The sequence below is a fragment of the Chenopodium quinoa genome, unplaced genomic scaffold (assembly GCF_001683475.1).
Source record: "Chenopodium quinoa cultivar QQ74 unplaced genomic scaffold, ASM168347v1, whole genome shotgun sequence".
Lineage (NCBI taxonomy): Eukaryota > Viridiplantae > Streptophyta > Magnoliopsida > Caryophyllales > Amaranthaceae > Chenopodium > Chenopodium quinoa.
In genome coordinates this window covers 2001359-2022808 of record NW_018744693.1, presented here as the reverse complement: position 1 = coordinate 2022808, position 21450 = coordinate 2001359, and the positions used below count along the sequence as shown (strand labels likewise).

Sequence of the window (21450 nt, the reverse complement as noted above, 5' to 3'; positions counted from 1 at the left end):
AATAATGGATGGTTGTGCGATGGTATGGCAGGTGGTACTAGTGGTGTGCGATTGTGATAGAGGGGAGAGAAAGGGGGTGTCGTGGCTACTAAATTTACAAAATTACCCTTGATATGGCTATTAAAATTTACAAAATTAGCCTTGTTATTAACAAGTTTTGTAAATGTTAGATAATCTCAAACTCCTTAATAGAGTGATATTTTTTTATCAATATTTGTAAGGTTACATTGAGAGTCCTAATCATATTACGTAAATAACAAGATATGTAAAGATATCATAAATTTATTCTTGTACAAAATATATCCTAAAACTTGGAGTAGAATATTCTACACATATTCTCTATCACACCCCCACAGTTCGAGCGGGAGAAAATCGGATGCTTAGACTGGATCTAAATCATGCATCGAACGGAGAAGGATATTATGGTAACCCATGATCAAAAGGAAAAGTAGCATTAATGTGTCGGTGATGATGAGAAGAAGAAACAACCACAATCTATGTAGAGGAAAAAAGAGCACTACTAGGCTTGAGGAGAATAGCAGCACGCAGGCTATTGTAAATCTGGAGAAAAAGAAGGTATCAACCATCATCGAGGAGAAGATATTGCTGCAGGAAATCACCATTGAAGAAAAGAAAACAAGGGTGTTTTACCGATGTGTTTATGAGCCCTTGGGCTAACAATGTTGTTGTTGGACTGTTGTGGCGCGCCAAAGAGCTGCTGCACACGGTTAGAAGAAGGTCCATCTTTTGAAATTAATTTTAGTGTTGTGTGTCCAAATCAAAGAACACCATTAAATCTTAGAGAGCAACTAATAATGTCACGCAAATCTAGTATATACAGGATAGAAGTCCGTAAGGCCATGCTGGGAGATTGTGGAAATTATGGTACAACACTGAGTGGATAGTATGATCCACATACAAATTCTAAAAAAAAAAAAAACTTTGAGAAAGAAAAAAATATATATTTGTGTGTTTACGGAAGCATAAAAATATTGTGATATCCCACGGGTGGGTTTATTATCTAACCCAATGGAAATCAGGGGCGATCCTAGTATGGGTTCAGTGGGTTCAAGAGAACCCATACTAGATCTAGGAAAAATCTGTTCAGTTTAATAGAAAAGTAATACTGGTTATATAAATTAAAATGCGCAATATTATGATGCTTTCTCTTACAGCCCAGTGGTAGTTGCTTGGCAAGTTGGCATATCTTAACACAAGGGTCTTGGGTTCGAAACCCTCTAATGCCCTAATTTTTTTTTTTTTTTTTCTATTATCATTAATTTGCTTTTGGGCTTTTACTTACTTATGGTTGATAAGAAGATCCCAATACCCAAAAATTATTTTCTTCCTTTGAACGCTAAATGAGCTTAGTTATAATAAAAATAGTACTTTTTATGTTTGTACACACCCAATTTTTTTTTATTTTATTTTTTTTTGGGTATTTTAAATTATGATACTTGATTTCATTACATGTATTTGGATTCCGAACCCATAAGGCGAAATTCCTGGAATCGCCACTGGTAGAAATTTTTGTATATGATCCCAAGATCTCACCTAAGCTCTAATACCATGTTTGTAGACCAACTCAACCAAAATTTTAAGGAGTTTCATACAAGAGATATAAGGTTATCATAAAGATATTCTTATATATACAAAATATATACTAAATCTAAGAGGAGAATATTCTACACATATTCTCTATCAGTTAATATAGGATATCAACTTGTATTTCTCCAACAACACCAACTACATGCACGCCTAGGGGTATCCAATATTCGGATAAAAACCAAAATCCAATCCAATCCAAACCGAATTATCAATTTGGGTCGGATCCAAACTTTAAATCGGATCGGGTCGGGTTGAATTTTTTTGAAAATTCGAATTTTCGGATCGGATCAGATTGACCTTGTTCGGATCCAAAAAACCGAAATAACCGAATTATGAAAGCGTGATTTTACAAAAAAAATATTGTTAATATTAATCATGTTAAACTATGTTTATGATTATAATAATATTAATAATGTAAGCCTATGTTTTCAATACTTGTATAAATCATGTACTACTATACTTTCAAGAATTGAATTTAATTATTGCAATTTTATTTTTATAATCGAATTAGACCCAAAAAAATTAGCAACATATTTTAATTCGGATTTTCGGATTGGATCTAAATAACCGAATTATAATTTGAATTGGATCGGATTGGATTTGGTAAGTGATTCGGATTGGATTGGATTTGAAAATTAAAAATCGAAATTTATTTCGGATCGGATTGGATTTGGACTAAATCCAAACCGAAAATCGAATGGCCACCTGTAGGGAATATTTCAAGCATTAATCCCCTTAGCTTGAACCCCACTGTGATCATACACTAAAGTACGGTGGCGTCCAAAAGGGAAGAAGATAGAGCAAAAGAGTCGCCAACAAGTTTTAGGAACTTGTAAACCGTTCACAGGGTGAAGGTTACACCACTTAACGATCCAAGAGATCGTCAACTCCATAAGGTCTTGAACCAAATAAGGGTTCAGGGATGAAGGTACAAATCCAACCTAAAAGAGATTGAACTTGCCGTAATAATAGGCCTCTACTTTATTCTTCTCGTATTCATGTGCGCTTTCTGACTAACATGCAATCAATAGGATTAACCCTAAACCTGTTTATCTATGTTGGTTGAATATTAATGCACAAACAAGTCTATTATTGGCGATCACTTGAATTATAATCATATTAACCCTAACAAGATTATTAATTATCTTATTAAGCGTGATTACAAGTATAGATTCCCTTTAAACATGCATAAAAGGTATGATCAAGCAATAACAATAAATATTATCAAGCAACATAATAATCATAATAATAATAATAATCATGACAATAAAATTATAATCATCATAATAACAATCATAATAATAATAATAATCACCATAATTATAATAATCATAATACTAATAATTATAGCAATAATAAAATTATAATCATAATCAAAACAATTATAAAGATAATCATAAATCATGTTAAAACATAATAATAATAGCAAGATCCTATGCATGATACTAACAAGATTAATAACAAACCCTAGCATGTCACTAAGCAATAAAAATCAAATTTTTAGCCCTAACATGATACTAACATGAATAAATATTAGGAAAAACATAAAAGGCATCATAACAATCATATTTGATATTAAAATTACCCTAGACATGATACTAGGAATCAAAATAACAATCTAAACATGATTTCTACATCATAACATCAATAAAAACATTAAAGTACTTACTTTGATGCCTCGTACCTCTTTCTAATATCAAAATACACACGTTAGTAACTTCAAGGAAAATAATAATCAAAACAATTAAATAAAATAATTGAAATAGAGATTTGGGACCAAACCCTCATAAATTAAACCTTTCACGTCTAGGGCGAAGGCAACTTCGAATATGGGTAGGTGCTTCTAGATCTAATGAATGCGAAATTTTGTATGTAAAAAGCTAGTTTAGAAAAAGAGAGAGAAAGATGGCGAATGATTAAAGAGAATGAGAGAATTGAAAAACTGGTTGTAGGTGAATATTATTGAAAACTAGTCGTTGATGATTGAAAACGGAGTTTTTAATACGTTATTTATAGAGAAAATCAGCCAAAAAGATAAAATTAACAAAACAAAGCGCCAACGCTGGCTGTTGGCGCCAGGCGCCAATGCTGGCTCCAGGTGTAACACCCCAATAATTTTCTCTTTAAACCTGTGAGGACCCTAAACAATATTCAAGAGAATTACTGGCGTGCTACCGCCACGTGTTCAAACGTTAAGGCTTTATCAGAAAATAGCAGCGGAAAAACTAAATACGTTATAAATAAGTTTCAAAACCAACGAATGAAACCAAATTAAGTCATACAACTTGGAACCATTAAGGCCCTTATTCAAAACCCAATAAAAGTAGTAAGTGATTAAATTCAGTGTTTAAATAAATTCAAACCCAAAAGAAATAGTGTCGAATCAAATCGAATTAAAATAAATTCAAACTTGCAAAAGAAATAAAATGCAAACAACCAACTCTCTACTCAAGATCCCACAACCCTGATGAATGTTGCATGTGTAAGAACCTGTGGTAATTCTGCTCCCCAATATTACAAGTGTAAAAATTGGATCGTCACAGGGTCATTGAAAGGCGAAGGCCATGACCAAAGAAAGACACACAAAGCATGCAATCAGCAAAGCTGAGTACATACAAGCTGCGAAATAAATTAAGAAATCCATAACATGCTACTAATAATCAATCATCATGCATCATTAAATTATAGACTCAACACACGACTCAACTACTTATATTACTAAGACTCCATTAATTAATAATAGGTAAATCATTATTTTTATTCATTGGATTACGCAATAGACAAGGTTGTCCAACCCATGCTCCATTTGGAACATCAATAAAAGAAAAACCTCATGCCTCCTTTTGGAAACATCAATAAACATCCAACGACCACGGGCGCGACTCTGTGACCGTAGTTAGTATGAGATCTCACTTAACTCCTAGTTTTGAAAAATATTTGAAATAAGAGACTCGTAGATCATACGGCCTCGAGAAAAGTACACGGCTAATACCCCATGTACCCCAACCCCTGATTGTCATTACTCCAGAAGTGCACCAATCCAGAGTTTTATTGCTCATCCATCTTGCACTTTACGTGATTTACAGGTTTAGACTAGGTGATGACTCATATGCATAACAATACAATCAATCCAATATCAATTCAATCAAGTAAAACAACTTTTCAATTTCAATTATTGATTTATTAGTGGCAAGCAACATTTATTATTTATTCCTTTACTACCTCGGTGTATAAACACCTTGAGTGCATAAGGTACCCCAAAACCTTAACCTCGTCTTAGAAGACTTAAATTCTTCCTTTACTCATCCTGCTTGCATAATCATGAATGAGTAATAAATTAATCATTACACCAATCATATACCTTTGCCTCTAAGCGCACCTTACATAATTAGAGCACAAATAATACTTGCAATATAAAATAGTGCACGTCATACGAAATTCACAATGTATAACCAAACAATTTAACTCAGTCATCCCTATACATGATACTAAGTTCTCGATCCGTCGTCCTTAAACATGCACCTAAAAGAAAGGTTTCATAACTTGTACGTACGTTGAGCAAACGAATTGGTATGCCACTTTACTAACTAGAAATCACCTTCAATAAACTCCTCTCCTAAGCCAAATAATAACATCTCAATCAATACCTAATCAATCAAATTTACAGCAATACTAACTTACTTTAAAACCTTCAAAATCCAAATCAAACAACACTTTAAAACCCTCCCTTTATTAGTTAAAATTAAAGGCTTATATATAGTTCTTTAAATTTTCTTCATAAAAACCTTAAAATACACTCTTATACATGAAATTACAGCAAGTTCAAAGTCTAATAAAAATCTGAAAGTTATATAAAAACCCCTAATAATCTCCCTTTTTAATGGATGGGTGATTAAACCCTCTTTATAAAACATCAAAAGTAGTACTTAGAAACTATTTCCAACACTTAAAACTTCAATAAAAACATATATTTATGCTTAATTAACTTTAAACATAATTAATTTTATTAATCAAACTCAAGGATAATATTTTAAGTATAAAAAAACTTCGTTAAAATCAAAAACTGCCCGAAAATCATATTTAGAGGCTGAATTTGGCCACGAGAGGGTAGTGATCATTACGAAAGGTAGTGAGTCTTTTTTTAAAACGTTGTTTTCACATGGAAAACACTACTTTTTCATCAAAATCGGATGAGTTTAGAATCTGATCGGGATTAAAACGGGATTAGTATTAACGAACGAAAATCTAAAAATTAAAACACGAATCTACGTGTTCAAAATAATCTGGAATTAAGTTAAACTAATCAGTAGTCATAATCACCAAAATTTCAAAACATCATTACTATAAAAGCCCTAAATCAATTGTTCATAAAAATCCTAAAATCATGATTTTCAATAAATTGAAACCCTAGGTTTATAATTCATAAAATATGAAATTTATAACATAAATATAATCTGAAATTTATAATCTTTATACCATTAAAATATAATTTGATACTAAAAATATTATCTTTATACTAAAATCAAAACCCAAAACAATTAAATTAATATTAAGCAAAATAATGAAACAAAGGAGGATGAAAGTAAGACTAACCTTTTTATGTGGGAAATTTTTGGAGATTCATGGGGTATTTATAGGAGAGAATTATTGTAGGGTAAAAAGAAAGATTGGGCCTCATAAAAATAATGGGTCGATTAAGTAAACAAATGGGTTAGGCTTGTGTGATTGGACATAAATTGTAGAATAAAGGTGCATAAAATAATTTGTTCAAATAATTTTCGACTCAGATTAATAATTTAAAATTTTTGAAATTAAATTATGAAAAATAACAAATAAATATTATAAATAAAATAAATTTTCATTTATAAAATATTTAAAAATACGGGGGATTACACCAGGCGCCAAGCGTAGCGCCAGGCGCTACAGCTGGCGTTTGGCGCTGATTTTAGAAATTCACGCGTTTTCTAAAATCAGATAAAAATTACCGTACAGGAGGATAAAATCGTATTTTCCTCAAAAATGCTTTTTGATTTTAATTAAAACTCTGAAAAGTTAACAAAAGTCAATTTATCAATGCTAATTGAATTAGGAATGAAAAGAACCTTCTAGAAGAATCTAGAAGACTAAAACCATTCCTAATTGCATTAGGAATGACAAATCTATATTAGGCCCTCCCCTAGATCATTGGGCCGTATATAAGGCTTAAACCGGGCCCAGTTTAGTAAATTGGCCATAACTTCCTCAATATTCATCGGAATTGGGCTTATAATATATCGTTGGAAAGCTCTTTTCAAGCCCCATCCAACTACATCATTATTGGACCCATATTATGGACCAACAAAACTGGATTGGCTGTTCTCTTAAAATAAGTTTTCAAAAAACAGAGAGAAGAGAAAAGAAATTAAAACTATCCGCAACACCTTCCACACTTTCGCTTCATTCGATTATGATTCGACATGAAAGGTACTCATCACTGGGTTTGGTTTTGGGGAGACACAAATGGGTGTCTACACCACCCCTATGCACGTCGTGTTATATAGCAGCAACACCTTTGATTAACAGGTAGATCATGTCATTACCAAATATTGTGAAAAGTGCATTTACTTGTCAATAAGACATATAGGCTAGGAATGTCAATGGGGTGGGTTATTGGATGTGGATGTTGATTCCTTTGTCCCTATCATCACCTATAATTCTCATCCCTAGCCTCTCACACACGACGACAGGTATGATATTTCTCCCCATCCCATCCTATCCCATCCCATCCCATCCTTATACTCCACTAGAAACAAAACTAAATTCATCCCACCTCACGACCTACTTGGATGTCCACAATTTGATCATCTTACCACCTATATTTTATCTGCCTCAAAATTCATCTCATATGTCAAATCAAGTTTTAATTTCAAATATTCAACTCACATAATTACATGAAAATATAAACGATAGTTAATATATACTTCCTCTGTTCTTTTTTACTTGACCTGTTTCTTTTATCACGCTTGCCAATGCAAAACTTTAACGATCAATAACTCAAATTCTCCATAAGTAAAAATTATAAAAGTTATATATTATGGTAGTACTTTGAGACGAATCCAAAAATATCATACATGAACATATTTTTCCTTACATATTATTCACAAACCCGGATTCAAACATGAGGCTTTGGATTGGCTCGACATGAGCAAGTACGTACCCAAGTGTAAAATCATCTCATTCAAGAAAGAGGTTGTGGGAGGTTTCGGGTAACTTGATGTCGCTTAAGGGAGGTCTCGGTCGGTTCGAGCCTCACCGTATGCAAAAAATCTTATTGGGAGACTTACCTACCATAAGTCAGGTGTACTACCCGAGTTGGATTCGGATGAAGCTCCGGTGCACCGATGGACATCTTAAAAAAAAAAAAGGTTGCGGGCGAGGAAACTGACTGCTGCTAGCTACAACAATATTTCTTAGCTTGACCCATTCTAATAGAAAAATTGACTAAGAGATGCTTACGTGACTTTTTTTTTTTTTTTTTTTTTTTTTTTTTTTTTTTTTTTTTTTAGGAAATGCTTACGTGACTTTAATTATAATAAATGGGGTGGTTAAACCTTATAGTATTTATATAAATTATGCATGTTTCATAAACTGTTAACAACGATCAAATAAAATTCATGAAATTATATTGTTTCTATATCCGCTTATTATAAATAAAATAAATTTGTTCCTACCAACTATATTTAAGTCATATAAGATAATCAAATATAACTTGCTAGCACGTAAACAGCGTTAATCTTCCACCGCAAACATTGAACATTATTGATTAAGACCGATCAACGTAACGTAGACTTAATTTTGTGTATATTCAATTATTCTTCCATACTATTATTCGTGGGAATCACTAAGTTCTAGCTTAGGTACATTCCCATTTGTTTTAATTTGTTAACACTATATAAACCTTGCATAGTCTTTTAACTAAATCATCATTCAAAATTCCTACATCTCTTAACCTTCTATTGTAAGGAATTATAATCGATCTCAAATCCCTAGCTAAATAATTTATCTTATCATAATTATGGTTTCTCTTTTGCAAAAATCAAGGCAATTTAGCTTGTTGTTTTCAGTAGTGGTAGTATTAGGAATGGCGAGATTATCAAATGGATATGCTACTTATTTCAAGCCAAGTAAATGGAAATACGCTCATGCAACTTTTTATGGTGATGATAGTGCCTCTGAAACAATGGGTAAATTCTAAATCATTGAATTTTTATCATTTTTTTTAAACAATTATAAAACACTTCAATTCACACGAGTACATAACCCTTGTTTAACACTTTAACATTGTCCAGTACTGTGTTGCTGCGTAATTTTAACTTTATAAGAAACATTCTAATCCTTCTTATTAGAGATGACTAGCTTTTTTATACTCGTAATTTAAATAGACGTGCATGGCTCTCTTACCTTTATGGGTAAATAGAACAAATATACATGCATGTTTGAGCCTAATATATGCCTCCCTTTTTACTAACCCTAGTGAAATAATAAATCATTTACGTCGTACGAATTGAAGTACGATTTACAACTATTATCTAAGAAGTATTGACGATTTTTTTTATAGGAGGAGCATGTGGATATGGAAATTTGTTCAACAACGGGTATGGTACCAATACAGCAGCATTAAGCACCGTATTGTTCAACAATGGATATGGTTGCGGTAGTTGCTATCAAATAATGTGTGTCGGGTCAAAATGGTGCAACCGTAATGGTTATGGCCATGGCTCGACTTCCATTACCGTCACTGCTACTAACCTATGCCCTCCAAATTGGGCTCAGGATAGCAATGCCGGCGGGTGGTGCAACCCTCCTAGAGCCCACTTTGACCTCTCCATGCCTGCATTCAAGAAAATTGCCTTTTATAGGGCCGGCATTGTTCCAGTTCAATATCGGAGGTAATAAACTATACTTTGACTAGCTCATTTTATTTGATATAGACCTGTTATTTGTAACTAGGTTAAAATCCCGTGCAATGCACGATTGATAGATTTTTTTAATAATAATATTACAAAATATAAAGTATATAAAAAAAATTCTCGAATATTTCATTTGAGTATAAATGGAATATGGTTGTCAAACTGGAAATAAAATACATAAGGTATAAGTAGTTTACTAAAAGATTTTGCAAAAAAAAAAAAAAAAAAAAAAAGCGAAAAAGGCGGGAAAATTTTTCACAACATAATGACAAGTGTTATGGAAGGATTCGCTTTTAGTATAGGTTAATAGATTAACAGCATATTTAAATTGAATTTACCATAAGTCAAGCTTAAATCACTAATTTGGTCAAAATTTATTTTTAATCATTTTTATATTCATTGGTGGCCGAATAGAGTTCCATGTGGAAAGAAAGGAGGTATAAGATTTAGCCTACAAGGGAACAACTACTGGCTACTAACGACGGTAATGAATGTTGGTGGTGCGGGTGACATAGCCAAAATGTGGGTGAAAGGTTCAAGAACGGGGTGGATTAGCATGAGCCACAATTGGGGAGCATCTCACCAAGCATTTGGTCAATTAGGAGGCCAATGTCTTTCTTTCAAAATCCAATCTTACTCCACTCGTGAAACTATTATTGCTTACAATGTTGTCCCAGCTTATTGGAGTGTAGGCATGACTTATCAAGCCAAAGTCAACTTCCGATGATTCAATCATTACCCTTGATTTTCTGTATGTATTTATATTTTCCCTTGGTTGGTCAATGTTGTTGCAAACATCGCCTATTTAGATGTATTGCCTATTGACCCTTGAATAGATTTAATTCCTTGTATCTTAAGTGTAGCCTATTGAGAAAATGTGTGGCTCCAAAGGTACAAATGTTAATGCAAATTTTCATATTATCAAGTTAAATAGTAAATCTCGGGTTTTCTCCTTTACTTTTTTGAATCTCTTATGTGTTTTATGGACTGATAACATGTAATTATTGTCAATTATTCACCCGTATGTTTCAAGAGTAATTAATTTAAGTACAATACATTTAGATCCAAGTTATTGACGTTTCATGCAATTATAAAATATACTCCTTACAAGTACAAGTAATTGCTAATTTTAGCTTTGAATGTAAACTTGTCACTGCACCTAATACTAGGTGCTAGATAATAATGTTTGATGGTATAAGATATAGGCCATGATTAAGAAATATGTTGGTGTCATTGCCTACCTGATTTGTATCTTTCATCATATATACCATGAATTTTAAATAGAAATGTCAACTTTAATTACCATTTATTTTGATGTACATGCAATGATGCAAATGAAACTATACAAGATATACCATATATCGAGTTCTTTTTTTTTTTTTTTTAAAGATATATCAAATACTAGTACTTGTATTAAGCTACGGATTTTGATGGTATTGACAACGATAATGAGTAACATATTTGATGTTTCGGGTGAAAACAATGGGATCTTGTCGAAGGTCCGATGAAGTGGAGAAGACTGGATTCGGTCCAAGTGATGTTGGGCCGAAGGTTTCCTGCACAGTAAACACACGTAAACTAGCCTCGGGGGTGTTGCCGAGGAAGGCCCCTCCGATGCTAAAGTCAGTACAGTGTGTAGAAAGAGAACACTATGCAAGAGAATTAATTGCTTGAGACTTTGCTTGAATGAATGTACAAATGTAATATTGATGGCTTTTATACCTTTGCATATATGGAGAAGTTGAGCCTTAGCCCAATTGGCTTGCCTTGAGGACTGATCTTTGACTTTAGCACAATTGGAGAGATGAACCTTGACTTGGGTTTTTAATTGGATCATTTAATGCCTAGGCCCAATTGGACTAAATTGGACCCAAACAACTTGCCCCCCAGACCCGATTTGGAAGGATGACGGGTCGGGTTTGATTTAATCAGAAAAGGAGGGAAGTGAATGATTTAATTAATCCAAAAATTAGAATTTAAACCGTAATTAATGAGATAACAACAGTTAAGGCGGATAATTGTGGAAGTTGGACGGATAATGGGCAGTTTAATCGCAAGGTCGTGTGTTTAACAGTTACTTAGTGGGGTATTTAAGAGAAATTGAAACGCGGACTCCCCGTATTCCCATTTCTGGAGATATAATTAGAGGCGCGTCATCTCTCCTCACTTATTCACCAACACAAACCCAGAATTCTCGAGAGAACCCAAGAACCCGCATCAAAACTTCGCAAATTCCCCGAGCATTAAGCTTAGAAACTGAGACTCGCCACTACCAATTCGTAAATCGGCAACTTTCGCTTCAGATTAAGGTAAATTCCTTTGATTTTAGTTTATTTTTCTTCAAATTTGAACTCCTTCCCCTTTTTTTCGACTTTTTTCTTCGAAATTATCAATGGCGAGAGGAGTTAGGGGTAGAGCCCGTGCTCCAAGAAGAGCAAGGCCAATTCCCGATCCCAGGAACAGGATTGGGACCTGGAATGGACAAAGAGCAGAGTCTGACCCTGCTGAAGGGATTAGGGCGACTCCAATTTCTTCGGCTCCTCCTCAGAGAACGGAGGGGCCGAGCGCTTCTGGGCGGGACGATGAAGTTCCCGCTGCCCTTTGGGATATCCTTCCCGGGTTTTCAGAGTGGGAGGATGCCGAAGTAGCTTCGGCCATGATAAAGAACCGCCCCTACTCATGGTGGGTGGAGAATGCCGAACAGTATCGGTTTGCCGAACAAATTGAGTTGTATTACGGCATCCTTGAAGCTGATGGGTATAGGTGCCGAATGCCCGTGGCATCCGATAGAATCCATCGTCCACCCCCGGGGTATGTGGGGGTGTACACAAGACAACTTCAGTATGGGCTGAGGTTCCCTTTGGACGTATTCGTCCGAGACTTGCTGATCCATTACAATATTTCCCTATGTCAGCTAACTCCTATTAGCATCCGAAGGGTGATGACATACTTATGGGTCTGCAAGTTCTTCAGGTATGTGCCGAACCTGCACTGCTTCAAAAAGCTTCATCGGCTAGTGCCAAATATTCAAAGTGGGCACGGAAGTCATGGTTCTGGGTGGTACCGGATTGAGTCTCGGCCCCAGTACCTAACCATGTGGCCGAACGACTCTTCAGACAAGGACTGGAGAGGTCAATGGATTTGGGTTAGGGCACCCACGGACCCGGGCCACCCTTGCGTCTTCAGCGCTCCCCGGTACCTTGCTGAGCCTGATCCCGACATGGGAAGTTTAGGTCCCCCCCGCAGATAGCGGCCCAAATCCGAACCTTAATCAACAGAATATCTTCGGCAAGCTGCCGAACCGGGGGGGGGGGGGGGCAGCGGCCGAATGCAGCATATCCCGGAGACTTGGCTCCCCGATACGCATTATGTTTTCCAAGAGAACATGCTAGCAGCTGTCGGCCTCAGCCGAAAGTTTAAGGATGGTAAGCTTCTTCGGCTGGGGCCGAGGCCTTTTAATTATCTCTTTTTCTCTTCTTTCACTTCGCTTTTTTATGCTGTGCCAACCTAACTGAACTGACCTTTCCCCTTTTCTTTTTAAGAGCGGGACGAGACCAACGTCGGCATTAACTACGCTCGTCTTGGCGTCAACCGAGAACGAGTTGTAACTGATCGGGCCCCCTCTATCACTGAACAGAGGCATAGAGAAGTTCATCTAGACTCTTCCCACTTCCAAATTGAGGCTGTTGCTCTGTATCAGAGGCAGAAGCCTTGGTGGAAGAAGAGAGATCCCTGGTTTCAGCTGCTGGACGAAGAAGCTGAAGCTGCCCGTACGGCCGAAGAGGTTGCACGGGTTATTGAAGCTTGTGAAGGAGGAGAAGGGTCCTCCAGGGCTGCTGAAGAAGAAGCTGCAGCTAGGGCAGCTGAAGAAGACGAGGCTTTGCTGAAGACCTCGGTGAGCTTTCAGACTTAATTTTGTCTGTTTCTGGTTGTTGTTTTGTTTTTTTTTTTTACTCACATTCTTCCTCCCCCCGTCTTTTACAGTCTGAAGAGAGTAATAGACATAGAGAAGGGAAAGCCCCTGTTCGTCCCGAAGACCAGATACAAGAAGAGTCCTCAGACTCAGACATGGACGAGCAGCCGCTTCAGAAAAGGCGCCGAAGAATGGCCATCATCGGCCCGCATGACTTTCAGAGAAGGCCGATGACCATCGGCGTCGAAATAAGGGAACCCGAGGAAGGCAATGGATCGCCGAGGGTTCCCCGGCCACCACCTCAATCACCTCCAAAGACCCCTCCGCCACCTCCCGAGATGGAGGTGGATCAGAAAACTCCCGAACCTAAGGGAGGGGTCCAAGAAGAAGTTCAAGAGAGTGATGTTGAGCACAAGAATGAGGATGCCGTGATGCCCAGTGCTGAGGGTTTCACGGCAGACATTGCAAGAGAGGTTGAGGCCTTCGTCCTCACCCCTGAAGAAGAAGAAGTCATAATAATTGACTCTTCTGAGAAGAAGGAGGATGCTGAGCCATCCAAAGTTAAAGAAGCTCCATCGTCATCCTTTCCTTCCTTCCAGACTCTGCAATCTGGAGAAATGGGTTTCTCGGCCCCCCGAATTCCAATCCCAGATCACATCTGGGACCTCATATGGGGTCAGAACCGAGAAGGTGCTGCAGCCTACTTCGGCGATTTTGCTGGCATGTCCGAAGTAGATAGGGCAAGAATCTGGTCGCTGAAGGCCACTGCTAGGATGGGCAAATCCAGAAGATCAGTTCCTGACCCAGCCAGGTCTAACCAACTGCTGATGATGCAGGTGATTTTCCTTGCCTTTATCTCCTTTAAAATTCAGCTCTTCAATTATCATTATTATTATTATTTTTTATTTTAACTTGTGCTCCTGTTTTCAGTTCGTGCACAATCAAACTCTCACTGTAGAGCTGATAGATACCCTATAAGATAGGGTGGACGCTGCCGAGCATGACAAAAAGGTAGCCGAAGAGGAGTTAAAGCTTGCTATGCTGAAGCAAGCAGCAGCTGAAGAGAAGCAGCAGAAGGGTGAAGAATATGAGAAAAAAGCTGCTGAAGCCCTCAAAACCTTCTGCGATGCTATGGAGAAGGAAGTTTTTCCCCCACTGATGGAAGGGGAAAAATTCCTCCAAGAGCACATGGGAGTGGACATCTCCAAATTCAAGGCTACCATTGAGAGCCGAATCCAGGAAGGAGCTGCTGCACAAGCTGAAGTGCAGCAACAACTAGAAGCTCTTGAAGCCAGCAGAATGGCTGCTGAAGAGATGCTCCAAGCCAGGGATGTCCAACTCTCAGAGGCTGCTGCTGCTGCTGAAGCTCAGAGAGCTAAGCTCCAAGAAGCTGAGGATCAGCTGATGGCCAAAAAGGAAGAAGTGGCCCAGGCTCAGACAGAGGCTTCCCAAGTTCAGCAGGAGCTGAATGAGCTGAAAGGTTCCTCCTCCAAGCTCGCCGATGAGCTGAAGAAATCCAAGGAAGACTTGGAGGAGACAAAGAAGAAGTTGGCTGATGCTGAGGCTTTACTCAAAGTCTGTGTCTATACCTAGGAAGAATATGAAATGGGTTTCAGAAACGGGTTCAGAGTGTGCCAAAGAGTCTGCCTTCATGCTGAGCCGAAGTTGGACTGGTCCAAATGTGCTGAATGGGTCCAGGATCCCGAAGACCCTCATATGAAGTATGCAACTCCAGTCGAAGCTAAAATCCTTAAGGCTGAGGAAGCCGAAGAAGAAGCTGAGAGAATGGAGTTGGAGGCTGAACAGAGGGAAAGGGAGGCTCGGCAGAGTGCAAAGCCTGCTTCTTCTGCTGCTGGGGCTAAGACCACCATGGGGCCCAACAATGCTGACCAGTCTGATCCTCGGGCTGAAGCATAGGAACTCGGGCAGTCGTCTTCAGAATCTTGCGGTTCATCATGCGCTCAACTTTAGACTTGCCGCTTTCTGAATTTTTGCCTTGTTTGTTTTTTTGCTTCAGCTTGCCTTGTCGTACAAAACAGTTTATTTTTTTGCTTCTGTACGTATTTCGGCAGCTGTTATTTTCCGCTTGTGGGCGGCTGCCGATATAGTTTTTTAACTTATTTGAACTTGTAGCTCAATTTCTGAGCATGAATTATTAATTTGATGTTCTTTTCTTCAGCTGCTTTGTTTTTGAATGCTTTACTGTTTCTTCAATTCTGCTGAACATAAATTTGCACTGGTAGTGCTTCTTGTCCCCCCCCCAGAAATTGAAGTATGGCTTCAGCTGAATAAACAATTTCTTTATTTCTTAAAAATGGGTATTCGAAACACAGGGCCAACTGAAGGCAATGCTTCGGATAATGACTTTCTTGGATACAAGGCTCAGTTAAGGAAATATCCCAGAATTGTCCATGGACTCATGCCTTTGGAGAACAAATCTTACTGAAGCTTGACTTCAGCTGAAAGACTAGAGTTCTTTAAAAAGACGAGTTTGTCAGCAATCTGAAACCCAGTTACCCGAAGGCAAAGGTTTCAGACGAGGCTGAATAAACAATTTCCAACAGTTGCTGTTATCCTTGATTTTCTGTCTATCATTGAAAAATGGATATCCGAAACACAGGGCCAACTGAAGGCAATGTTTCGGATAATGGCTTTCTGGGATACAAGGCTCAGTTAAGGCAATATCCCAGAATTGTCCATGGACTCATGTCTTTGGAGAACAAGTCTTACTAAAGTTTGACTTCAGCTGAAAGACCAGTGTTCTTTAAAAAGACGAGTTTTGTCAGCAATCTGAAACCCAGTTACCCGAAGGCGAAGGTTTCAGACGAGGCTGAATAAAAAACCCTTCAAGAGTAGATAGAACCAAGAAAACTTTGAAAGGATAAAAAGTTGCAAATATTTATATAAATGGTGGCTCCAAGGCCTTTCATTAATTCAAAATGTACTTACAAAGATTGTTCTGCCCCGAAGGGTTTACACATGATATTTTTTCAGTACATCAGCGTTCCAGTGATTTTTCAACTCAGTTCCATCCAACTGTCGAAGTCGGTATGTCCCTGGCCGAAGCTCATCACATATTTCATAAGGCCCTTCCCATGCAGCTGAAAGTTTCCCATGGATTCGGCCTTTCTGAACTACAGCAGCATTCTGAAGGACAAGGTCTCCAATTTTAAGAGGCCTTGCATGGACCCTTCGGTTATAAAATTTGCTGATTCTCTGCTTATAAGCAGCCATTCTGTCTCGGGCTGAGTCTCTTACTTTGTCGAGGAAATCGAGAGATTCCCTCATCAGTCGCTCATTCTCAGCCGAGAAGTGGTGCACTCGTAGGCTCTCAGAGCCAATTTCCACTGAAAGAACGGCTTCGGCACCATACACCAGTTCAAAAGGTGAATAGCCCGTTGCCTCTTTTTCAGTTGTCCGAAGGGACCAAAGGGTTCCAGGGAGCTCCTCCAGCCACTTGGACTTTTGATCTTCCACCCTCTTTTTGAGGGCATTTAGGATCTGTTTATTTGCAGCTTCGGCTTGTCCGTTACTTTGCGGGTGGCATACCGCTGAATATGCCAGGTTGATGCCGAACTGATCTGTATACCGCTTCAGTGGTAAGTTATCAAATTGCCTCCCATGATCGAAGACAAATACTCTCGGGATGCCAAAACGAGTGATGATATTCTGCCAGATAAATTTTCTGACAGTTTGCTCTGTAATGTTCGAGGCTGCTTCGGCCTCGATCCATTTACTGAAGTAGTCAACACCAACTATCAACCATTTTTTTGGTACACAGCCTCTGGATATGGTCCTAGTATATCCAGTCCCCATTGGGCAAACAGGAGTGGATTAAGGATCGACTGAAGATCCCTTGCTGGCTGGTGGATAACTAGAGCGTATTTTTGACATTTTTCGCATTTCCGGACCAGCTCCTTAGCATCTGCGATCATGGTGGGCCAGTAATATCCAGCCCTCAATGCCTTGTGGGCTAAGGTCCTTCCCCCAATGTGGTTCCCACAGATGCCGAGGTGAATCTCCCGTAGGATATAATCTGCATCTGTTGGTCCCACGCATTTTAGCAATGGGGCTGAGAAGGATTTTTTCAGAAGTTCCCCCCTGAAGACAATGAACCTTCAGCTGGTTCTCTTCATCTTGGATGCCAAAGCTTTATCTTCGGGAGTTTCTCCCCGAAGTTTGAAAGCTAGGATGGGGTCCATCCAACTAGGCTCTAGGTCAGTGCAGCACACTTCAGGTGCTTCGTCGACACTTCTCTCTCGACGCACTTCTACATATACAGATCTGTTCAGCTCGGTAAGAGTTGAACTGGCAAGTTAGGAGAGTGCATCGGCTTGAGTATTCTGACCCCTTGGGATCAGCTGAACCTCAAAAGTTTTCAGCTTTGCAATGACTGATTTGGTCTTGGCAAGATAAGCTATCATGGAGGGCTCTTTGGCCTCGTAGCTGCCGCTAATCTGATATGCAACTAGCTGAGAGTCTGTTTTCAGGCAGACATGATCGACTTCCAGGGAGATGCACAATTCTAGGCCGCCGATTGCTGCCTCATATTCGACTTTGTTGTTCGAGGCCTTAAAAGAAAATTTTAGTGCATACTCGAAGGATTTGCCTTCGGGAGAAGTTATCACTACTCCTGCCCCCGAACCGTTTTCGGTGGAAGATCCATCCGTAAACACGGTCCAGACTTCATTGTCTAGCGCTTCTTGGTATGAGCATTCGGCTAAGAAATCCGCTAGAGCTTGAGCCTTAATGGCAGCCCTCGGACGGTAGCTGATGCTGAATTCGGTGAGCTCAAAAGCCCACTTGACTAGCCTACCAGATTTTTCAACCTTGCCGAGAACTTTTTCCAACGGCTGATCAGTTAAGACCACTATCTGATGGCAATCAAAATAGGGCCTCAGCTTCCGAGCAGCTACTACTACCGCGAAAGCGACTTTCTCGAGTAGAGGGTAGCGAGTCTCGGCATCCGTCAGTGTATGACTGACAAAGTAGATCGGTTGCTGACTTTTGCTTTCTTCCTTCAGCAGTACTGCACTGATGGTGGCTGGGCTAACAGCCACATACAGGTACAAAGTTTCTCCTTCTGCTGGGCTAGCCAGCGTTGGGAGTTGAGCTAGATGCTCCCGAAGCTGTTTAAAGGCGTCTTTTTGCTCTTCCTCCCAAACGAGCTCTTTTGTTTTCGGGAGTTTCAGGGCTTTGAAGAAAGGTAACCCCTTATCCGAAGCTCTGGAAATGAACCTCGAGAGGGCTGCCATTCTTCCGGTGAGCCGCTGAACATCCCGCTTTGTTTTCGGCTCAGGAAGGTCAAGCGCTGCTTTGACTTTGGAGGGATTGGCATCAATCCCCCTCTTGCTGACTATGAACCCAAGGAATTTCCCTGACTTCACGCCGAAGACACACTTCTTCGGATTCAGCTTCATTTGATGCTTTCTTAAGGTGGCGAAAGTTTCAGCCAGGTCCTTAACATGGTCCTCAGATTTTTTGCTTTTGACGATCGAATCGTCGACATAGACTTCCATGTTACGGCCCTTTTGATCGGCGAAAACTTGATCCACCAGCCTTTGATAGGTTGCCCCCGCATTTTTCAATCCGAAGGGCATCATTTTGTAATTGTACACCCCAGCGTTCGTGACGAATGCCGTCTTTGCTCGATCGTCGGGGTGCATGAAGATCTGATGATACCCCGAGAATGCGTCCATGAAACTAAGCAAGGCATGGCCACTTGTCGAATCGACTAGCTGATCGATCCTCGGCAAGGGATAGAAATCCTTCAGACAAGCCTTATTTAGGTCCGTGAAGTCAACGCACATCCTCCAGGTACCATTGGCCTTCTGAACCATCACCACATTTTCCAGCCATTCTGGATATTGGCAAGGCTCGATGAAGCCTGCCTCCAGCAATTTTTTGACCTCGGCTGCGATGTCTCGGTTCTTATTAGCAGAGTAATTCCGCTTCTTTTGCTTAATTGGTCGACACGTTGGGTCAACATTAAGCTTATGGAAGATGAGGTCTGGACTTATCCCGGGCATATCAGCTGCCGAGAAAGCAAACACATCTCTGTTGTCCCGAAGGAGCTGAATAAGTTCACAACGGGTGTTCGGATCAAGGTCCATCCCGATTGTTACACATTTCTCAACGTCTCCTTCGGCCAACTCAACTGTTTCAGTCTGTTGGTCCATGTCCATTGCTGATGGACTGGACTCTTCAGAATCTGGCCTGCTGCCTATGTCAGCAGGTGTCCTAGTCTTTTTGTTCTTCGGCTGGCTCTCTGAGTCTTGCTGTTCAGCTGAAGAGCTAGCCTTTTCCCTTTCGGGCCCTTTATCTCTGGGTACAGATCCTTGGGCCGAAGCACTTAGGCCTTTCGGCTTTTTTGTGCTTGGCTCTCTTTCTTTTTCTTTCTCCTCCTCATCCTTGTCGTCATCTGGGCGACTACTGGATGGCTTGAGGTAGTTGCACCTTCTGGCGTCCTTTTGGTTGCCCTGTATCCTTTCGGGGAAGCCAGCGTCTGAGACGTAAATCATCAGCTGATGATAAGTTGAGACGACCCCTTGGATCTCATGAATTATGGGTCTCCCCAAAATCGCGTTGTACACTGAAGGAGCGTCAATGACCAAAAATTCAATCATGACGTTCCTAGCTGCCTCATCGCAGCCGATGGTGATAGGAAGTGTCACCTTCCCATCTGGATAAGTTGAAGCCCCGTTGAACCCGAATACCGGGTAGGGTACCGGCGTAAGGTGCTTGGGCTTCAGCTTGATTTGATTGTAGGCCTTTCGGAACAGAATGTTTGCTCCGCTGCCACCGTCAACAAGGACCTTACTGACGTCGTGGTTGGCCACCGTGGCGATGATCACCAACGGATCCTCGTGAGGGAACGTTACCCCCCGGCAATCGGCGGCTGTGAACGTCATGTTCGGCACCGACGATTGGGGAGACTGAATGTCAGCGTTGTTCACCTGGTGAGTCAAAGCCCTAAGGTGTCGCTTGTGCTCCCTCCGAGAGCATATTCCTCCCGAGATAACATTGATCGGAGAGAATTTCCCCTCTGGCTTTTTACTGTTCTTCCGGGGGAAGTCGAGGTCTTACTGAGAGTCCTTTGCTGACTTCTCGGACTCTTTTTTCTCGCTGTGATCCGCGATGTATTTTTTCAAGTATCCCTTTCGGACCATGTCCTCTATCTGGTCCTTCAGTTGGATACACTCCTCAGTGTTGTGTCCCGAAGATTCGTGGAACTCGCACCACTGATTTTTATTTTTTCGCTGATACCACTCTGGGAGTGGTCTTGGCTTTCGGTAACTCTGCTCCTCCTTCGTCACGCTGTAAATTTTGGCGCGTGGAAGAGAGAGCGGAGTGTAGGACTCGTATCTGCCTGTGTATGAGGCAGATTTTTCCTTCTTTGGGTCGCTGTCCGAAGATTGCTCCGAGGCCTTTGACTTTCCCTTTGCCTTATGGCCTTGGCCTTCAGACAAGGGTATTTGTTTTTGTTTCCCTCCCCCGAATTGAGGTTGGGTTTTCGCTTTGTTCCATTCTTCGGCTCGGATGAACTTATCCTAGGCATTCAGAGCTTCCTCCAAGGTCTGCGGGGTATGCATGACGATGAAGTCTAGGAACTTCCCGGGCTGAAGGCCATTCTGCATTGCAAAAACGGCTAGCCCCTGGTCCAGCTGAGAGACGCTGGATGACTCGTTACTGAAACGGGTCAGATAGTCTCGGAGGCTTTCGGTTTCCCCCTGTTGCAGACTCATGAGTTCTGCAGTAGTCTTCTCTCGGCGGTTTGCCGTGGAAAACTTGCTCCTAAATTTGGAGGACAGATCATCCCACCCTGTTATGGAGCCTTGCTTTACTCCCTTAGAGATCCACGCTTGCGCGACCCCCTTGAGAGTGGTTGGGAAATATTTGCACCAAGTCGCTTCGGATCTGGGGCAAAGATGCATATGAGTCTCATACGAGGCCACGTGGTCCTTCGGATCCGAGGTCCCG

At 40.1% G+C, this 21450-nt stretch overlaps 1 protein-coding gene across 1 annotated transcript; it reads left to right on the top strand.

The window, feature by feature from the left end:
- Positions 1–8626: 8626 nt before the first annotated feature.
- Positions 8627–10495, top strand: LOC110702382 (expansin-A7-like). The gene is made up of 3 exons (XM_021880084.1): positions 8627–8831; positions 9206–9536; positions 9972–10495. Exons 1-3 carry the CDS (start codon positions 8663–8665, stop codon positions 10282–10284), a joined length of 813 nt encoding a protein of 270 aa, XP_021735776.1. The 5' UTR covers positions 8627–8662; the 3' UTR covers positions 10285–10495.
- Positions 10496–21450: the final 10955 nt, after the last annotated feature.

Bases quoted from the DNA above. Each gene is read 5' to 3' on its own strand.
- LOC110702382 (XM_021880084.1), top strand. From the start codon at position 8,663: ATGGTTTCTCTTTTGCAAAAATCAAGGCAATTTAGCTTGTTGTTTTCA. The intron at 8,832-9,205 runs GTAAATTCTAAA...TTTTTTTTATAG, and splicing joins TAGTGCCTCTGAAACAATGG to GAGGAGCATGTGGATATGGA. The intron at 9,537-9,971 runs GTAATAAACTAT...GTGGCCGAATAG, and splicing joins GTTCCAGTTCAATATCGGAG to AGTTCCATGTGGAAAGAAAG.